The 20,892-nt window shown below is 46.9% G+C and overlaps 1 protein-coding gene across 1 annotated transcript; it reads right to left on the reverse strand.

Annotated features, from left to right (window-relative positions):
* Positions 1-263: 263 nt before the first annotated feature.
* Positions 264-6,942, reverse strand: LOC135378330 (uncharacterized). The gene is made up of 6 exons (XM_064611342.1): positions 6,933-6,942; positions 5,745-5,824; positions 5,586-5,676; positions 4,862-4,959; positions 409-634; positions 264-343 (listed from the first exon to the last, which is right to left on the reverse strand). The coding sequence occupies exons 1-6, from the start codon at positions 6,940-6,942 to the stop codon at positions 264-266; spliced, it is 585 nt and encodes a 194-aa protein (XP_064467412.1).
* Positions 6,943-20,892: the final 13,950 nt, after the last annotated feature.

Here is a 20,892-nt window from a genome sequence, read left to right on the forward strand (position 1 = left end):
TATTAAGTGTATAAAGAGTTTACACTGTGGCGTATATGTTTTCTATACAATATTGTTCATACAAAACCATAACACAGTTTTTTATGTATAATCTATTTAGAGCATATATATTAAGCGTATATAAAGGATGTATACCGTGAATGTTTGAACTACCAAGGATTAACAAAGCAGACGGAAGTGAACTTTATTGAGATCATACATCTGGGAATGTACACATAAATATTTTAAATTCTAGAAGAAAAAAACACACACCCACTGCGTACTTACAATCTCTGAAGAAATGTACGAATGCTTTGTTTAATTTTTGACACTTCAGTGTTTGGGCATACCATGTGGCAGTATTCTGTAAAGAGAATTAAAATAGTATTGGTGATACAGTATATGCATCACAACAAGTTCCATACTTACCAATGACTGCTCCCATTCGTATGGGGTCCACTTGCTCCTTGGCAGGCCTTTCTTTGTGAGCATTGCTCTGCATCCCTGTTACGGACCTCCCAATAAGCTCTTCATGGGAAAAGAGAATACGAATAAAGTCCCTTGCAAGACGACAACCATTGGCTCCACTCATTGACTTTGCACGATTGAGGGAAGCGGTGCTGATGAAAACGCCAGACTGTGCAACCAGCTCCACCTGAGGATGTTAAAGTAAAATTGACAAAATTAGCATCATAATATTTAAAACAAATGTGTATGAAAGTCTTTCACTAACTTACCAGAAGAAATCAATGCAATCTAAATAACCAACGATAATGAACAGTAATACTTAAATCTTTTTTTTTTCTGATTTGACTTCCTCAAAAGCATTCCATGGGAGCATTTATATTGTCATGAAGCAGGAGAGCTGTTTATGGAGAATCATGCCTTTGGAGGTTGCCAGAAGCTACGTATCTAGAATCTGAAACTCCTCTCACGAAGAAAACATACTGCCGTCTATACAGCTCGACATCTTTGCTGAGACTATAGAGTGGTCCACCAACCGCAATAGAAATTCAGAGTAAATAACGTAGACAACAGAGAGACATACGTTCAAGGGAGTCTGTCTGGCAGGAACATTTGCCACATATTAGTACGATTTTTATTTAATTTCAGTTGATGAAATTTAATTTCTTGAATTCAGTTCCAAAATTTTACAAGTCACCTAACGTTTTTCCTTGTGGTCATTTTACTCAGTGTAGCAACTGCGACATAATCACATTTGCTGAAGCAAGTTCGCCGAACATCTGCGGAAATGAATCCTTGGCTCCGCCTCCTTTTGTCTGCCCCAGTTTGAGCGCCCAAGTGCGATAAAAGGAGGTTACATTGACAGGACATCCGAGGGGGATAGGGTTAGTATCCCAACTCACAGAACAAGCACGTGCAGCGAGTGCGGGAATCAAAACTATTTTATCAAAGACGAGGTCACCCGACATTTTGACAGGCTCCTTGGCACTCAAACAAGAGCTGACAAAAAAGAGGCGGAGCCAAGAACTCATTTCCACGTATTTTCGGCCACTTTATTTCATCAATTATTATTGCGTTACATGTGTTATACTGAGTAAAATGACCAAAAAGACCAAGGGGCACCCATTTCCACAAAAAAAATATTAGGTTAGTAGTATGGACTGGACACAGACTGTCGCCAACTCACAACTTTGTCTAAACACGATTTAATTAGCAATTAGAGCTAATTGGGAGCCCCCACATTATTCAGCACCCTCAAGGATGTCACCACACTAATTGGGGAGCATCTAACTCGTGTCTTGAACAACTTGTGAGTTGGCGGCAACCTGTGTCCATAAAAAGAAAAAAAAAAAGATAGAAATAAAGTGGAGAGAAACAATTTATTCGAAAATCAACAATGCAGTGGCGAAGAAACCGCTCGGGAACGCCCGAGTGACCAGCGACCGTCATGTTGCTGGTTGGGACCCGTCAGTTGCAGAGATCGACGACAGGTGGCCACCTAGTTGCAAGGCATCACACCAGACGACGCCACCATCATAGCTCTATGCGAGAAAGACAGAGAACAACAAGATACTAGCGGCAGGTAAAAATGGCAACACTGCTAAACAAATCTAGGCATGCGAGAGAAAAGGTCCAACCGCTACTGCTAAACAGCACGGAGAAAACAGTACATATTGGGGAAAAGGCTTAAGGGCGACCAGTTAGGCCTAACTACAGCGTCACAACACTATGCCGCTAACACAAGGCGGGAACCACTAGGCACACAATGCTAAACATGTGACAACCTGCACAAAAGGATTGCTCACTCCTAACTTGCGCATACGGGGAATATCCGTTACGGCAAACATGTGAGAAAAGGCTTAACACGAGCACGGTCAAACAACGCGTAAACATCGGCGAATATCCGTTACGGCAAACATGCGAGAAAAGGCTTAACACGAGTGCGATCAAACAACGCGCAAACATCGGCAAATCACTCACCGTTTCCCCCCACGGCGACGGTGCGACCGCTCCCGACAGCAGCCAGGCACAAACTAAGCCGGCACGGGGACTGCAGAGCGACTGAGCGCACGTCTGCACTCCACAAGGTCCAGTGAGCGAGTGACTGTGGCTGTCGGGTCCAGCGAGCGAGTGACTGTGCTGCCCGCCCGGCTGCGGGCGGTTTCGGTTTCGCTCTCTGCTCCTTCCACTGCGCGCTCTCCTACCAGCAGCACGTTGCTTCTCCGTTTCGCTCTCGTTTCTTTGTGCGTGTTTATTTGTAGAAAGGCAGCGTGCACTGCGCTCGCGTCATCATTCTGACAGATACGTGGAAAATGCCATGTGTGGTTTCTCCTGCGTTTCTCGCCGACGAGGAAAGACAAAAAACGAAGAACTTCGCGAATTTATTCGCGGCATCGTGGAGGAACCCTTCCAAGTCCATCGCCTTCAATGGTTGCAAGCTCGTCAAGAAATGTGTCAGAACAAGATGAAGACGCTCGACCGCATCTTAGCGGCGGACAGACTGACGAAAAAGAAGTCCAACTTTGGCCTGCGTAATCTGTATTGGGAACGCAGTTCCGATCTAGAGGACGACGACGACGACATGTAAATAAAAGCGATGTGTTTTGCTACGAGCCTCAGTCTCTTCTTTTTCTTCGTGCAACGTGTACGCATGCACGCAACATGTCTTTCCCCGAACCTTTTCGTTTCCGCCACCCTTTTCGCTGTATCTTAAGCGGCCCCTCCATGTGCGTTAAATCTACGTTCGTTGCGAATGTGCTGAGGAACTTGAACGACGTCGTGGACAAGACTCCTTCACAAATATTCTACGTGCAGAAATATGCTTCGCTGAGCATGCAGGACAAATTTGGGGACTCTGTAAAATTTACCAAGGAGCTACCACGAGAGTGGGACACGTCGCGCGCTACGCTCATTGTCATCGACGGTCATATGACCGACGCCGGTTCCTTGGAGGAGGTGACCGATCTTTTCATTCAGGGTTCTCAATAGTTTGTGCCTGGCTGCTGTCAGGAGCTGTCACACCGTCGCCACGGGGGGAAAAGGTGAGTGATTTGCCGATGTTTGCGCGGTGTTTGATCGCGCTCGTGTTAAGCCTTTACTCGCATGTTTGCCGTAACGGATATTCCACGTACGGCAAGTTTAGCAGTGAGCAAGCCTTTTGTGCGTGTTGTCACATGTTTAGCGTTGTGTGCCTAGTGGTTCCCGCCTTGTGTTCGCTGCGTAGCGTGTAGCTGTGGTTAGGCCTAACTGGTCGCTCCTAAGCCTTTTCCCCGATGTGTACTGTTTTCTCCGTGCTGTTTAGTAGTAGCGGTTAGACCTTTTCTCTCGCATGCCTAGACTTGTTTAGCAGTGTTGCCATGTTTACCTGCCGGTAGTATCTTGTTGTTCTCTGTCTTTCTCGCATAGAGCTATGATGGTGGGTCTGGTGTGATGCCTTGCAACTAGGTGGCCACCTGTCGTCGATCTCTGCAACTGACGGGTGCCAACAAGCAACATGGCGGTCGCTGGTCACTCGGGCGTTCCCGAGTGGTTTCTTCGCCACGGCATTGTTGAATTTCGAATAAATTGTTGCTCTCCACTCTATTTCTATCAATTTTTTTTCTTTATTATGGACAGAGGTTGCCATCAACTCACAGCTTGGTCTGGACACGAGTGAGATGCTCTCCAATTAGTGTGGTGACAGCCTAGAGGGTGCTGATTAATGTGGGGGTTCAAATTAGCTCTAATTGCTAATTAAATCATGTTTAGACCAAGCTGTGAGTTGGCGGCAGTCTATGTCCAGTCCATACTACTAAGGTTAACGGGAAATTTTTTAGTTCAATTCAAGAAATTAAATTTCCATCAACTGTACCAATATGTGGCAAATGTTCACGGCAGCAAAAATCCCTTGACCTCAGTTGCCAACGTTATTTACTATGAATTTCTATCATGGATGGTTGACTATCTCCTGTATATTATGCGATGGATATCATCGCCAAGTCACTGCTGGAATTTTGCTGACTGAGTGAGTAACGTATCTGCATGCCGAAAGAGCACTAATATGAGCAAGCTGGGATCATACATCAGCAGGCAACTAACTACGATGTCTGTAGAGAAAGGGGGATATGAAAAAGTGGCTGCACACTGCCTCTTTATATTTATTACTAGAGCACAGAAACATGCCGTAGTTTTATTTTTTGCAGATTAGACCCCTCAAGGTTGTGCTCTAAAACTATGCAATTTATACCTCAAGCACAAGCAAGTTCATCAACTGAAAGATGGCAGCCGTTGAAAATGCTGGGGAGTGGCGGGCTTTTGTGATGACTGCTATCTTTCAATTGTTCATGTTCTTAGACAGCTTGAGGCTTCTGTTGGTTTGTCAGTTTGTTGTGTATTTCAGCCAGTAACAGTTACTTTCCCAAAAGTCCAGCAAGCTTACTGTCTCGTCTGGTAATGCTTCTCTCGACAGCATTTTTTGCATCTTCTTCTGTAGCTTCCTCAGCTCCTTTACGGTTGATTGCATCTCTACAGCCAGACCTATAAACATCAAAAGGGAACTCTTCAGTCCGTCCAGGAGCCTTGGGAACATGGCTCAGGATTACGGTAAAAAACATGTAAGGAATTTGTAGATTAACAGCGGCAGAATGCAGTGCGGTAACTTCTAGAGGTTTTCCTGTAAATCTTGCTGCAAGCACCACAACAATTAACCCGCACGGCCAGTGCAACACCTATGATTGAATTGTCGCAACACCTATAATTGAATTGTTGTGGCACCAGGATTAAATTTTGAGCTTTACCACATTGTTTGAAAGCATACAAGTAGACTCACCTAGGTACTGTGACAGACACCTGTCATACACAATACAAGGTGCACATGCTGTATCAACTGCGATACACAACTTCACAAATCCCCGAATGCACTGATAGAGGGGCCTCAAGCAGGGGGAGGGAGTGATGGGGAATAGTATATTGATGACATAGCATGACCACACAGCACATCTGACCAGGTGCCAGAGGCTACATTCTTATTTCGAACTCACGATTATATGTGACAAAATATCACATTCTATTATCATTACCTCAGGTATGCCTAAGGGTCATGCTCAAGGCAACAAATGCTCCTTGATTGAACACGATTTGCTTACATTACCAAATAAATGTACCTGTGAGGTTGCTCACATTCCCCAATCTTTCCTTCAAGCATTGGACCTCCTCCTTGCATTCTTTGTTTTCTTTCAGCACACGCAGGAGTTCCTGTTTATATAACATGGGTTGGCTTAGTATAACAAGGCATTCGACCAATAATTTACTCTTCTACAGACCTGTCCCACATGGTTGGGTGTGTCACTCTGGTGCTTCTTTTCCATTTTTTTCCTCAACATCTCCATTTGATACTGTGTGCCTGTGAATTTATTTGCTTCAAATTAAACTCATACCTATAGTATATTCACGCTGTTCCAGCTAAGGCTGTAAGTGATTATGAAATAACGCATGACGGAAAAATGAGATGGGAACGGGGATTATAAACAGGGGAGCTATTCTCGTCAAAGTAAGCTACCTGCTTACTTTCTTTGCAAGGAGGTTAGTGGTCGCCGAATAAAGAAGGCGTGAACAATGGGAATGTCATTGGGAATGGTTTTCACGCGCCGTTAGCCAATAGTCGAGCATTTGATTGTCCAGCCTTACTGCTGTGTCTGTGTTTTCACGATACGATCATCATGACACCGCCCTTCCCGCCCTTAGATTGTCTCCCCGGAAACGGAAGACTACAACTTGAAAGAGAAGATTGGAGGAACGCGGAGAAAAGTGGTTGATAGTAGTAGAAAAGCTTGATAGTAATGTCTACAAAACTTCCACGGGGTAAAAATAGGAAAACAATCTTGTGTAGCGATCGCGTTGTGAGCGAGATAGCAAACAAGTAAACAGTGGGGTGGCGCTCGTGTGTGCCCAAGATCCCCCTACAGTTTCTTATGTCATTTCTTGTTTACGCGCAACGCCTCTGCGGCGCCATTTGTTATTAAGTGACACTGATTTCGTTGTCGTCGCCTTGCATTCGTATCTTTCATTGTCCACAACCCCGACAACGCCCCCCCCTCATGTAATGAGTCGTGTGAGAAAGTAGCACGAAACGACCACTACATTATTCTTAATTCTGTCTGTGTAAGGGACAGACTTTTAGTAGTTTAATGACAGACGTCATCGCTTCAATCGTCGATATGACGAACGACTCTGTATCGGAGAGCGGTGCATTGTGGTGAAGCACGAACCACGGCAATGAGCATGGATCGCCCGATCATTCTTCCAACGAAATGCAAATATTTATGCACTATGCGCCATTTCCGCCGTCGTGGAAACGTATTTGGAGTCAAATGAATGTCATAGTCCGAGGCATGTACGCCATTCTCATCGTTACCGCCGTCCCCGTTCAAAGTAATCACCCTCTTTTCGGTGCTTACTTTTCAGCGCAAAAAGTAAGATACTACGTCACTGCCTACGTCAAAATGACGTACCTCTTAACATGATCCCGCGAGCTAGGGAAAATCTAGGGACAGCGAGGGGGCAACTTCAAAGAGCAATGTTCTTCAGAGAAGCACGGTATTGAGTGTGGCGCCACTTTTTGACTGTAAAAAAGACAGCGGCGGCGGCAGCCTGCCGTCAAACATGTCACGTCAAAACTGCCAGAGCTCGTTCATGAGAGATATTCTATAGCAACTATAATATCAGGACGTCATAATTATTCCTGCACGTTTAAACCGATGTACTATTGTTTCTCCTTTTTTCCCATAAAACCTATTTAAATCCGGTACACAGCGCCACTGTAGGTCTAAGCTGTGATGCTCTACACGCTGTGTATGCGCTGGGGATAAATGTCCCTAGAAATGGGCGGATCGTTCCGGCGGAGCTTGTCGCGGTGGCTCAGCCCAACAGCTCGTGACGTGTAAAGTAAGCAGGTAGCTTACTTTGATGAGAATAGCTCCCCAGGACAACAGAAGGGGAGTTTAAAGGAGTCAACATTTCGCTGTCTTCACAGTCCCTCCTGTGTTCCTCTTTGTGATCTCGCGTCCCGTCACATTTGTCCTTGGTACATAATTACACATTCAGGGCGTGTGCTTAACATGTCAGTCAAATTTTAGCCCATGACGCGATAACTACTTCACAGAAAGGCTTTCGCTGCCACACTGTGAATAATTTATGCAATAGAGACCTACGAGCAAAACTATTCACTGTGTGGCACCGGAACACTCGTTATGAAGTGGTTATCCTATCACCCACGAAAATATGACTGACCGTTGTGTTGTGGCGGGCTCACCTATAGTTTCGGATTGCGGCAATGAAGACAAGTGCGACTCCGTGTAGTCCCGGTTTAGAAGTGTTTTATTCGTTTACATTCTTGCGCAATCAGACACGTAAGATATACATGCAGTGCCATCTCATATAGTGCTTACAACACAATCGTTTAGAGCACACACCCCGTATAAACAATTACAAATTTGGTGCCTCAGAAGAAGAAGCTGTTACCTTACTTGGGGCCCTATCCTTGTCAAAAGTAATCGACCTCGATTACTTTACGTCACGAGCTCTAGGGTGGGGCCAGGTGGGGCTACAATAAAATACTCCGCCCTTAAGGCCCGCCCAGGGAAATTTATCCCTAGTTTTCCCTAGCAGCATCCGTGAATACGTGGATATGATCTGGGATTTGCGGAGGCGCTATGTACCGGATTGGAATATATTGTATGTCGAAAAAGATTAGGGATCATGTCTCAAATATAAAGTACAGCGCAACAATTTAAATACTTACAACTTTAATAGTAAAACGCGAATGATCCGTTCACGCAAAAAGGTTGCTTGGACATTCTCGCCGCCGCCGCCGCCGCCGCCGCCGCCGCCATGCCGCCCAGGTAAGCGTGACCATTTCGGCCCCGAAACCGAAACTGAATGCATGGTCTCCAACGTTCGTTGGCGCGTAGTCTTTAAATGGTGTTTTCGTTTTTCGCATGCTAGTAAAAGTTTGTGTTTGTGAGCGCGTGTTTGTCATGGTTTACACCACTTCTGTTACCACATACAGTCTGTTAACATATTTATTCACCGATTTTGCAATGTGCCTACATAATATGACGCTGCCAATATGCATGCCAACACAGCACGGCGGCGAACCTTGCGAAAGGGGTTAGCTCGTCATACAGCGAAATATTGATGTGGCCGTGATGTAGCGGAATTAACGAGGGCTCTCCAGAGTCATATATGAGTTATGAATATCTGTGCATTGTATTATATATATATATATACAGATATAGGACAAATAGGTTAATATATCAGACGGCTACGAAGTTGAATAAAAGTGAAATAATAAGACTTGGACTACAGATTACAGGAATGTTAACAAAAACTAATTTATGTAATGGGCAATTTAACACATAGATTAAAAAAAAGAATGGTCGACGTTTCGACAGTGGCGCTGTCTTCGTCAGGACAAAAAGTCCTTTGTTGTCCACCCTCAACCAGGGTCAGTCATACCGCCGCACGCCGCAGCAGTGGCGGACGGTGTGGCTTAATAAGCGCCGCACCATCAAACTAAAGTACTCAACTTGGAAGGCTGCGTGCACCAGGACCGGCAACGTGAAGACGTTTGAGGAAGCCGTTGGTGAGTTCAACGACATTGATGCGCGTGCTCTACAGCTCCTGGGGGCTTGCAGAGTGGAGAGCTTTTCGTCAAACCGACGTCTCTCCAGCGGCCTTGTAAGTGACGTTTTGTAGCGGTGTGTATTTGATGGTTTTCGTCGACGCGATATTTTTTCTAATGACATGTGTTACCGCAACCAGTGCAGGCGTCCCGAGCCTGACCCAGCGCAGCCCAGCACGTCCTCAGCGCCACGTACGTCGTCGGAGCCACGTCCGAGCACGTCTTCTTCGTCGGCGCCCAGTGCTTCTGCCGTACCTTTGGATGATGTGGAGGATGTCGAGTCGGACGAGGAGGACTGGTCCCTTCCATCAGTGGAACCTCCCCGACATAGCTCGACAGGTGACAGTATTTTGAGGATCTTCCACGTCCTTTTTATTCTGACTATAGGAAACAAACACACACACTCTACTGAATGATGTAGGACATTTTTTTTAACGTGGGCCATTCTTTTCGCAGCCTCCCCTGACAGCCCACCGCGTCCTCAGCCTAGTCGACTGCACGCTCGCATTGACGAGTTGATGGCTGGGGCCGCGCAGCACACCCGCACAATGGACCGTGTCTTAGAGGCCCTCGACGGCATTGGGACGGCAGTTGCTGCCTCCTTACACGAACAGGAGGTCCATCAGCAGCAGGTAATCATTTGCATCGCAATGCGTAATGATGTGTGTGTTTTTGTGTGTGTGTATCGCCGGCTGCACGCCCGGATTGATGAATTAATTAATGGCTGCGGTCGCGTAGCATACGCAGGCCATGGAGAGGGTAGCGGCGGGCCTGGACAACGTCACGGCGGCTATCACCGCCTCTGTACGCCAGCAAGAGGCTCACCAGCAACGGGCAATCATTTGCATCACATACCTTATGACGTGTCTTGGGTATCCTCTAACACTGTATCACATGGTTAAAGAACGAAGCCACGTTCCGGGCCTTCCTGGCTGCCCTGGCTAGGGAAGCGACGCCACGTCAGGGACCATAATTACGCATCACGGCGCGGAGGCGTGTATATAGTGTATGTAATGTATATAGTGTATTTAGTGCCGGGCTCAAGAGTCCCAAGTAGGACGAGACGGCCGTCCTCGGCTGGGAGTGCACGATCAACTGGTAAACATAGGCACAGCCACGTGCAGCCACAGAGCATACTCTCAAGACCCAACCCAAGATTGTGTTACTTCCCTGCGCCGGGCTGAAGAGTCCCAAGTAGGACGAAACGGCCGTCCTCGGCTAGGAGGGCATGACCAACTTGTAGGCATAGTGCATATATAGTGTAGTATACATTGTACATATGGAACACTTCAAAATGAAGCACAATATGGTCCCATATTTTCCGCAAGACTGCTTTTCTGGAAAGCGTGTTGCACTCTTTGTCTACAGATTCAGGCCTTCAAGTTTGAAATTGGCTGCGATCATTTGGCGAGTTGTTGATTTCGCAGAACATCGATTCACAATCAGACGATTTCTGACTTTATATGTCCACGTAGCAAAGGAGGGAGAGGAGGCAATAGGCATGTCTTCTGTAGGTGATGTTGGTTGAGACAGCATGTATTTGTATATACTGAATTGTAAATAAATTCCTCAGTTGCTGCTTCCCGTTAACTCTGTATCTGTCTTTCGTTTCTTTTCGGCTGTGTATATAGCTCGTGGACATGTATGCAGACTGTACAGTGTAAACAGGGTGTGCGACGAAAACATAGCGTTCATTTTGGTTTTGCTCACCCTCTATGGAAGCGCGAGTGCGCCCCTCAATCTTGTACGGTGCATTCTTTTCTTCAAAGAGGAGCGATTTCTGTGCCGCTAAACAACCGTACAGCCGGGCCGAAACAAATGCTCCCCGAAAAGTTTTACTGAAAGCAAACATATAGGGCTTGTATGGTTGGTCTTACCACACATATTTGCGATACGTATGCGCAGTATCTGTTGTATGGCATTGTCTGACAAATTCAGTGCATTAAAAAGCCCGTAGAAGGAATACCAAAGTCATTCAGGCAGGAATCAAGAGAAAGAGTTCCATGTCGCTCTCAGGTTAGGACCTGTTTCTTATACAAGCCGTAGCTACATTGTTTTGTCTGCTGACTACTTATGTGGGGGCTGATCTTCGGGGGTTTCAGTTCCATTAAAATTTTCCGAGTGCTCTTTCCCTTGTGTGTGCGTTGTTCTAGCTTGGTTCGCAATCTTAAAACGAGTAACGTAATGAGGTTCTTGAAAGCATCGAGAATTCTTGATATTGTGAAATGAGACAACGTTCAAATGCCTTTTTTTATTATTTGCGATAAAGCGACATGTATTATGGAGAGACACGTAGCAACAAAGCCTGCAACTATTCACCGCAATTTCAGCATGTGCCTGCCGTTGCAGACTTCACAGACACACGCGTATGATAACTGCAAACTGATAATTCGTGACTTTACGTCGCGGGACAGCTGTAATCATGATAGCGACGTCACAGTGCTCGCGTCTGTGATTTAATTTCGCCCACCTGCAAATGCTACAAGGAGCGCCGTGTTTAACGTCCCTCGCAGAAGGCTGTGTGCTGGGCAACTTGTACCTCGCCACGGAGCTGCCAGCGTCCTCGGTCGGGTTGGAGCACGCGACTCTGGGATCAGAACAACTCTGAACTATGTAAGGAATAGCGTCCACGCTGCAGCGTCCACGTGGACATGGCCCATAATATGCGGGTGCTTTTCACCATTGTGCAATGCATACAGCTTGTGCAAAATAAACTACCCGATGACGCTGGACTCCAGCAAGTAGCGCCTAGGTGGGAGGCGCGCTGACGCAGTCACAGAGATACTGCTTCGATCCATCTAACGTTTGATAATGAAGGGTTTGCAGTCATTATGTACGTTGATTTACGTGCAAGGTGTTCAAGAGAGTGACACGGCAAATGAGCAGATATCGGCCATGCGCTAACTCTCGACTCTGAGCATACGATGCGTGCTTAGCATGCTAAGCTTCCGCGCCGAGACCGCGGGAGGTGTCTCGTGTTCGAATCCCGACGACAGCTTTGATGTCGACGGTTTCTCCGGGGTATGCCACAGACAACTTCAAGAATATCCTCCCTGTTTCCTTAGCAGTCGGCGAAGCACTCAGGCTGTTCCTATGGTGGCCGATCGACTAGCATGGAAATACACCGGCAAAGCAGCACCACCTGAGCGAGAACGAGACACGTTAATTTAAAAGACCAAAGGAAGAGGAGAAAACCAACCTCATAGAACCACTTAGTGACAGAGACGCGGCCAGCGCTGCTTACGCTCGCCACAGGTCATCAATTAACTGTGCTCGAACCGCAGCACCTGCCTCATAAGTGTCTGTTTCGCGAGGGGGCACAGGATGGCTAGTGGAATCCTCGCTCGCCTCGCCGTCATCGAGGTCATCTTCACCTTGGGCATCAGCGGGGGGCGCGCGCCAGTGCATGCAGATGTTATGAAGCACTGCGCCAGCCACCACAATGTTGGATGCCCTATGGGGGCTGTAGTGTTGACCCCTGTAGCGCTGCGGACACCGGAACCTAGCCTTAAGGAGGCCGATGCACCTTTCCACTGTGCTGCGTGCACGTCGGTGTCGACTGCTGTACCGCGCTTCCGGTGTCGACGGCTCCTGTTCGCCTGGCAAAGGAGTCAAGAGCCAGGGTTCCAAGGGATAACCACTGTCACCTAAGCAAAATGAGGAATATCATGTTCCGGTCCCATCGACTTCCAGTAGAGCCTACCCAACAGATACTTGCGCACGTTAGATGAATGCGTGCTGCGGAGCTCCTCTCGCAGCTCGCTGTGCCGCCAAACGTAGGCATCGTGCGTCCCCCCGGAGAAGGAGCAGTTTAGAGAGGTGATTGTCATCGACGAATCACACACCTAAAACACATGATGACAGTGCTTGTGAAACATCTTCCACTGCCACGCGTAATCAGGTCATTCTCACACGTGAGCCATATTTTGTAGGTGAAACAGCACCACATAACAATGGGTATTCTACTTAGACTCAAGAAGCTGCTTAAAACGTGCAAACACTTCATTGGAAAGGAGGTAGGGGATGAATACTTACGATCATCGCGTTCAGTGCAAAGTACTGCTTTCTGCAGAAGAACGCGCTCTTCTGATATTGCCCACTGCTTTCGGAGGGAGCAGTGACGCAGAGGAGTGTGCCGTCAATGCAGCCTGCGTAGCAAATTGTGTGCTCTGTTAATCGATATGTTACATGGGTACATTTGTTGAGAGATCCCCCATAACCCATTAACTAACTTTACGAAGCACTCACCAATTACGCCGGGCAACTTCCACTTCCTCTGGAAACCAGCCATTGCCGCGTGCACCTCTGCAGAGCTTAGGGGAAATTTAATCCACAGCGGTGCAAGGCGAAGCACGATGGCATTCGTCACTCTAAACAGCACCCTACTGACTGTGCTCTGGGAGACGGACAGATCGCGGTCAGTAGCAACCATCCCCTGAAATCTGCCCGTGGCATAAAAGCGAAAGGCAGTCAGTATCTGCTCCGCAACTGTCAAGGTCCTCCTTGTCGCCCTTCTAGGTTGCAACGCGGGCCTAAGCTGGTGGCAGAGTCAGCGGACGAGTTCCTTCGTCAACCTATATTTGTTGAGGAAAACTTGGTCACTTTCCTCGAAAGCATCCGCGCGCTCCCGGAATGTCCGTTGAGCGTCGTGCTCCAGCAGAACTCCCGGCAACGCGTATTGCATTGCAAATAGCGAGAGAGAGAGAAAAAAAAGAGATAAAATACAATAAAAAGTTATAAAAAGTGGAAATGTACAATTAAAATAGTTTCACTCAATATACACGTTGAAAAAGTCACAAACACACAACACAAATAAAACTCGGACGGCACAACGTAGAGAAAATCACTAAAGAATGGAGCGCAGAGGAGAATTCAACTGGGAGCAGCAGAAAAGTGATGTACAGGGCCGCGTTTCAGCAGTACTAGCACACGATGTTCGGGATACGCCCTGCAGATAAAGCAACCCCGTTATCGCCACGAACCAAGGAATTACGTTGCCGATATTTTTCCCCACTCCTCCAGCCACCTTCACATATTACTTATCTTTTTCCTTTCCAACGTGCACCTGTATCTGCGCGCTGACAGTGCGATTGATAAGCACACGTCGCCTGCACGACTTGGTTGCAACATGTGGGTGGACATGCGCGTTTCGACGCTGAGTTTGCGTCCGGACCGCTAACTATGCATGGCGTGGAACGCAACCGATGCTCATATATTGCAATGTACACGTCCAGTTGTCATCAGGGGCGGACGTGCATGAGCACATATGTCACTGTTTTAAATATTTTACACGCGAAAACAACTGTATACTTTGTTGATATACTTTATTTTTTGTGGCATGGTGTTCCGTGCAAGAATTTGACATAACAATCACATTTGCAAAATTTTACAAGAGCACATATCTAGGGGGCTTACGACCCTTGGTTCCCCCCCACCCCCCAAGTCCATTCTTGAAAAGTGGCAATTAAACAGAGTCAACCGCCTTGCAGGCGCACCTCCTCATGATCGGTGAAGACTGGGTTCCACCATTACCGTAACGCGTAACGGAAAAGGAAATCGCAGTTCAACGCTGGAGCCGCACCATGTAGACGCACCTACATGGAGTCCAACAAACGGCTCACAAACTTCTGTCACACGTAATTGTTCAACCAACATGTATGTCCTCTTCGCAAGAAACAGCGGATAGCGAGCTAGTAAACCTTGTGGTACGAATGCGGTATCCGGCTACGTCCTTGCCTACGTTGGAATGCACCCATACAACACCAATAAGCTTCGTATTGCCAACTGTAGGATACACCAATAAGCTGCATTATTTCATAATACGACTAATATGCGCTATAAGCAATGCAACAACTGCACAGTTGTTGACTGTATTCATTTGCCATTCATACAGCCAATTGCTACAGTGCAATGTCATTACGGTGGTGTGAGAACTTGCGCGGAGATGGCCGATGGCGTCTTGGAGAAAGAGCACGTTTATTTTTAAGATCATGAATGGCAAGTTTCATCGCCAAGGGCAATACTTTGAGATAAAATACTGAGCTTCTGCATTCTAACAATGTATAGTAACAAGAGCCACAAAAGCGCCTTCTGAAAACGTCATTCTTGTCACGGTTTCTCGTAGTACACATGACTTCATTCTCTTCGTCCGATAGCGAAGAGCAATGCAACAAAAGTACGACAACCACAACCACGTTCTCAAATGAACTACAACTCCAGTTTCGGTTTCGTACTCGTAAAATGAAACGCTCGTGAACACTAGAGAGAAAGTAGTTCGGTCGATTTCTGTAGCTTCGGCAGCCAAAAAGGACGGCGGCGACGCGACTACGTGCAGCCGTGAAATGCTACTGGATAGTGGCGCCCCAATGTAGAGTCTAGCCACTATTACTGAATATAGCCGTCTTAGTTGTCCCTGCATTTCTCCCTAGCATTCCCTAGCTCATGGATTCATGCTAATCAGGACCGTGGACCTACGTCATTTTGACGTAATCATGACGTAAAAGATTAGTTTCAAAGCTTAAAAGTAACCTAGCGAAAAGGGGTCGATTACTTTGAGTGGCGCGACTTTAGTGATGCGTCCGCATGCATACTTTTATATGATGTTGTATGAAGTGTGTATGTGCTCGTGGCAACAAAAAGTTCATATCTTTTTTCGTTTAATGGTTTAATAATGCAGAAAGTATCGATGCACAATGCGCTTCACCGTCACAATTTCTCTGCGCCGATCGCCGCTCGTATGTGTGAGAGTGGCGCGCTTTTCCAGGCGGTCGTGCAATCGATGTTCTTGCAATAGAAGTGTGCACACAAAATACTCATCGATCAAAATTCACTGCTTGTGGAGTAGAGTATCAACGATCATTTGAGTACCGTTATTACCCCCACAACTCACGAAGGAAGCATTTGAAAGACGACTTCCATAACGTCATCGCATGTCAGCACTCGAACACACACACAAATTGACAAAAATAAGCTGAAGCCCATGATTTAAAGCACAAACCGATTTCTTATAGTCGCGTTTACGCTTCGCGCCACACTGTCCGTTCGATCCTTTGTGGGTTTGTTTTGTCGCCTGCCGAAGGCTCTGATGCCGCCGTGGGCCACTGGCGCCATCTCACGGCCACATACCGCTATTATAAACGTCAAGTACAGTCACGGTGTCACAGATACATTGCTGCCTTGCACATCTGTACACCATGAAAAATAAAAAAATAAAAAAAGGAAATTACGAGCGCGCTTTTGCGCACATTTCCCACGAAATTCAGTTTTACGCCAGAAGAGCTTTCTGGTTCCGACACCAAACAACCGAAGCAACAAGGCAAGGCGATGAAAGGCGGGCAGGCCACAGGTGTGGCCTTCGGGTTCTCAGGAGGAAACATCGATAAGGCGGGTTGCATCCCAAGATAATACGTTGTGTCATTGGTTGATAAAAGGTGTCAACCACTTTTAATATTCACGCCTTTTTAGATTGTCCACCAATGACAGAAGAGATTTGAAGTAATCGAGCTCGATTACTTTGACCAGGATAGGGCCCTTGATGTCACAAAGGCCGTCTGAAAATTATTAAGTGGTAGCAATCATTTGTGTGTGTGCTTTGTTGTCAAAGCTTGCTTGTTGAAAAAAGAAGAAGAAAAAGCATACATAGTCGCTTTTGAGCATGAAAACTCACCGATATCCACGAGCAGCGCTGGAGCGGGATCCTCACCGTCCGTCCAGGCTACCTCTACTAGCCTCCCTTTGTTGTCCTCCTGGAGCCCGTCCAAAACGAGGACTTGTTCCAGTACCTCGTCTCGAATGACGTGCACAGGGTAAACGTCCCACATCTGCATACCACACCATCTCACAAGGATATGAACAGGTTGTTGCGAAGATGACTCGCACGAACGCGGCATTCTCACCAAACGCTTCGACTCCAGCGTTTGCAGACGACAAAGAAAGCAGAAACGCTGGATTACGTTTCATACACGTTCATACCCCTGCCATGCCTGTGCCAGTGCAAACATAAAGAATAAAGTAATTGACTATTAGCAACTGATAATGAATAAATGAGCTAAACTAATTCAAATAATAAACAAGCCCCGTATAGCTTTGTTTGCAGAAATATAGCTTCACTCGTTTTGGTTTCGTTTTAGTACGGCTCGCAACAGTCGACAACCCGAACCTCGACGACTGCAGTTACAAACACAGTATAAAACGCTCGTATTACGCATGGATTAAAACAATAAACCACGGTGCGAGAAAACCATATTCGGAAATCCGAGCTCGTTAAATTTGATAATGCGTTTCCGTCGTCTGCTACGTACCAACTGCTCTGTCGTCTGCTTTCCTTTTTCTCAAAAACGACGACTCTTTCGTGGGATTCTGGCTGTTCTAGTCTGCCACAAAAGTCTATTCTGTGGATCTGTCACTGCTTAAAGACGATTTGCCTCACTGCGTTTGAGAATCGCTGTTCATGGATCTGAGGTTGTTCTACGGAACGGAGCGAACATAAGACAACTGCGTGCACGTAGTGTCATGCCAAGAAAGGGCTACAAAAGACACTTATGGGACGCAGCAGAGGCGGTTCCCCGGTCCACAGCCTTTGCTTACAAGGCAAAACTTCGCAAAGAAACCACACGACCAATAGGGAGTAGTGACACTACACTGGCGGACGCTTCGGTTCCGGAGCAAGATCTGACCTACAGTGGTCCTACGTCATCTATCTTACCTGGCCCTTCTTCACTCTCTCTACCCTACCCTACTTCACTGCGCCATGAGACTTTCGACTCGCCAGAGACAGCGTGTTCGGAGACTCCAGCCCCACCTGACGAGTCAGCGTACAGCGAAAGGTTTGTTCTGCATTATTTAAATATGAGTGTTTTTCAGTCACGAGCGTTGTTTTTAATGGTTTTCATTCTCTATGCAGCCAGAGCACTTCCCCACTCCCTAGTAACATGGAAGTCAGCTCACAATATGAAGTTTTGGCAAACTCTGAATCTGGAGAATCTGAAGACTGCCACAGTGATGCATCCGCGCAGCAGGTGGACGATTTGGTATGGTTTTACGTGAGGTGTACTTCTCCAGATGTTACCATAACCATTTTTGTGAATGCCTTGTTTCAGGATCAGCCGCTATACGAAGGATGGCAGCTTTCTCTAGCGGATAGTCTGCTGCTGGTAATGGGGTTTATCTTGCGTCACAAGGTGACAAAGGAGGCTTCACAGAGCCTTCTTCAGGTCATACAAGCACATCTACTCCCAGGAACAGCTTACCCAGCTACGAAATATTTATTCAAAAAGTATTTCGAGTTTTGCACAAAGCCACCAGACCTCCATTTTTACTGCGAGTGTGGCCAATACCTGAGTGACAAAATGGGAAGTTATGTTTGCAGTGAGTGTGGCAGATCTTCGAACACTCAAGACCTTCTAAAGGACGGTCACTACTTCCTGACATTTGACTTGGAAAGCCAGCTTACGGATATACTAAAAAAGTTGGAAGCGTCCCTTCTGAAGCCTTCACCCAGCATGATAATGAAGGACATGCACCAGAGCCTGGTGTACAACAGCCTACCACTTGGGAAAAACGACGTAACACTCACGTTCAACACTGACGGTGTCCAAATTTTTGAGTCGTCAAAATACTCCATCTGGCCTATTCTAGTACAGATTAACGAGTTACCATTCAAGGACAGGCTCTTGCACCCTGCTGTGGCCGGGTTGTGGTTCGGGAAAACAAAGCCAGCGTTCAAAGTGTTTTTCAACCCCTTTGTCAAGACAATTAACTGGTTATCATCAGAAGGTATCAAGTGGTCAAACTCAGAAGGAGAAGTTCTCACTAGAATATTTCCAGGTCCATGCACAGTGGACAGTGTAGCAAGAGCCCCGTTGGTAAATATGCACCAGTTCAACGGAAGCTTTGGATGCCTCTGGTGTTTTCAAGAAGGAGAGGTCGTTGCAAAAGGGAACGGACACGCAAGGGCATACCCTATAACAGATCGTGCGCCTGTGCTACGCACTTCTGCTGCCGTCTACAAGGATGGAGTGAAAGCGAGGCAAACGAACGAGCACTCCCGTGGGATCCTTGGTCCCAGTGTACTTTTCCTTGTAATGTATTTTGACATCTGCAAGAATGTTGTAGTCGACTACATGCACACTGTCTGCCTAGGTGTAGCCAAGACAACAACAGTTATGTGGCTCACACAAGCATCTGAGCCCTATTACTTGAAAGGCAAACTCAGTGAGTTGAACGGACGCATTTTGAACATCAAAAGCGTCTCTGAGGTGAGCCGTCTGCCACGTGCAATATCTGACTACAACTTGTGGAAGGCGTCTGAACGGCGAGCATGGTTGCTCTTTTATTCTGTACCTGTACTCACGGACCTACTACCCCGAAAATACTTGAAAAACTGGAAGAAATTAGTTACAGTAATGCACAAGCTGCTCTCGACCAGTGTTAACATAGAAGAACTTGAGAAAATTCAAGATGACATCATTTCATTTGCACGAAGGTATCAAACACTCTACGGCATACAAAACATGAGCTACAACATGCACCTATTGACACACTTGGCATTGTGTGTCAAGAATTGGGGACCCCTGTGGGCCTACTCAAATTTTCCGTTTGAACATTTTAATGGTGTACTAACGAGGATGTGCCACGGAACGAAACACATGGAGTCGCAGATAGCGTATGGCTTAAAGGGACTATGAAACGATTTTTTTCTTCGTTTCGTTCGAAAGAAGACATTTTTCTGAGTATAGAGCCGAAATTTTACTTTCGTCACGCGAGCGGATTTCTCGGGAGCGAATTTAAACGGAGCGGCGAAGGGAGGACAGCTTGCGCCACGCCGTGACGAGCTGCCGAGCGGAGACACAACGGGTAACTTGACGCGACCACGGCCGGCTCAGCAACACGTCATCGTGACGTGTTGCAGAGCCGAGGAATCCCGCCAGGAGCATGCGCCGTAGGATCCCGCGTATGCGTTCATCGGGAGTGGAAATCTCCATGACAGCAGCTTTCGCGCGATCGGCAGATTTCGGCAGTGGCGGCAGCCACAGCGCGAGCTCGCGGCATTACTTGCCATTGTGCAACACCGGTGACGTAACGGGGAACCGAAGAGCGGTCCGTACAGTTACACCATCGGCAGGGAAATATGCGCGGGAGAGGAGGAACGCGGAAGAGACATTTCCAGCGCGCGCTCCTCGCAGAGTGGAGCGATTTCGTCCGGAATTTGTGGCATATTAGTTTCTCTGCGGGAAGAACAGTTTCCATCGAAAAAAAGTATGGGGGTTCGGGTAATTTCATAGTCCCTTTAAGCATTTGGACTGCACTACCAGCATTGTGTCGAAATCGAGCCGTATTCAGGATTCACGCACAGGCGCGTTTGTTGTGGCAGTCGTTTCTTGCCGGTAGCAGTTTTCAAGGTGCACAATGGAGCAACGACTCCATCAGCTTCATAGGCAAAGGAACGGTTGGCCATTCCAATTCTGCAGCTCTTGTCCTAGAAGTGTTACAACGTCCACCAAAAGTTATGAGGCGCTCCACCAAGTTTTCGCTTAGAGGAATGCGGCTTGATTCAAAGAGATGTGAGTCAAGGCGTTGTAATTCTTTGATATTAACAAGGAACCACCAAGTTGTCGTCCTGAAGGATGTGTTTGCCTACTGTTTTGATTGTTCCGTCATCCCGTGTCCATGCCACAACGTTGTCCTCGTTGTGGCTCAGAGGCCATCAAGAAGCATTATTGGAAACGCTTTGCTTGAACTTGGAGAAATGGGAAGTTTAGGAGTAATTCCCTGGAGTGAAATCCTGTGTA

The sequence above is a fragment of the Ornithodoros turicata genome, chromosome 1, assembly GCF_037126465.1.
Source record: "Ornithodoros turicata isolate Travis chromosome 1, ASM3712646v1, whole genome shotgun sequence".
In the NCBI taxonomy this organism is placed as follows: domain Eukaryota; kingdom Metazoa; phylum Arthropoda; class Arachnida; order Ixodida; family Argasidae; genus Ornithodoros; species Ornithodoros turicata.

What these genes read in the sequence shown, in the direction of transcription:
- LOC135378330 (XM_064611342.1), bottom strand. An exon ending in GAATGTGAGCAACCTCACAG is followed by an intron (nt 4,960 to 5,585) that starts GTACATTTATTT and finishes TGATGTTTATAG; the next exon opens with GTCTGGCTGTAGAGATGCAA. An exon ending in AAGCATTACCAGACGAGACA is followed by an intron (nt 635 to 4,861) that starts GTAAGCTTGCTG and finishes TAACATCCTCAG; the next exon opens with GTGGAGCTGGTTGCACAGTC.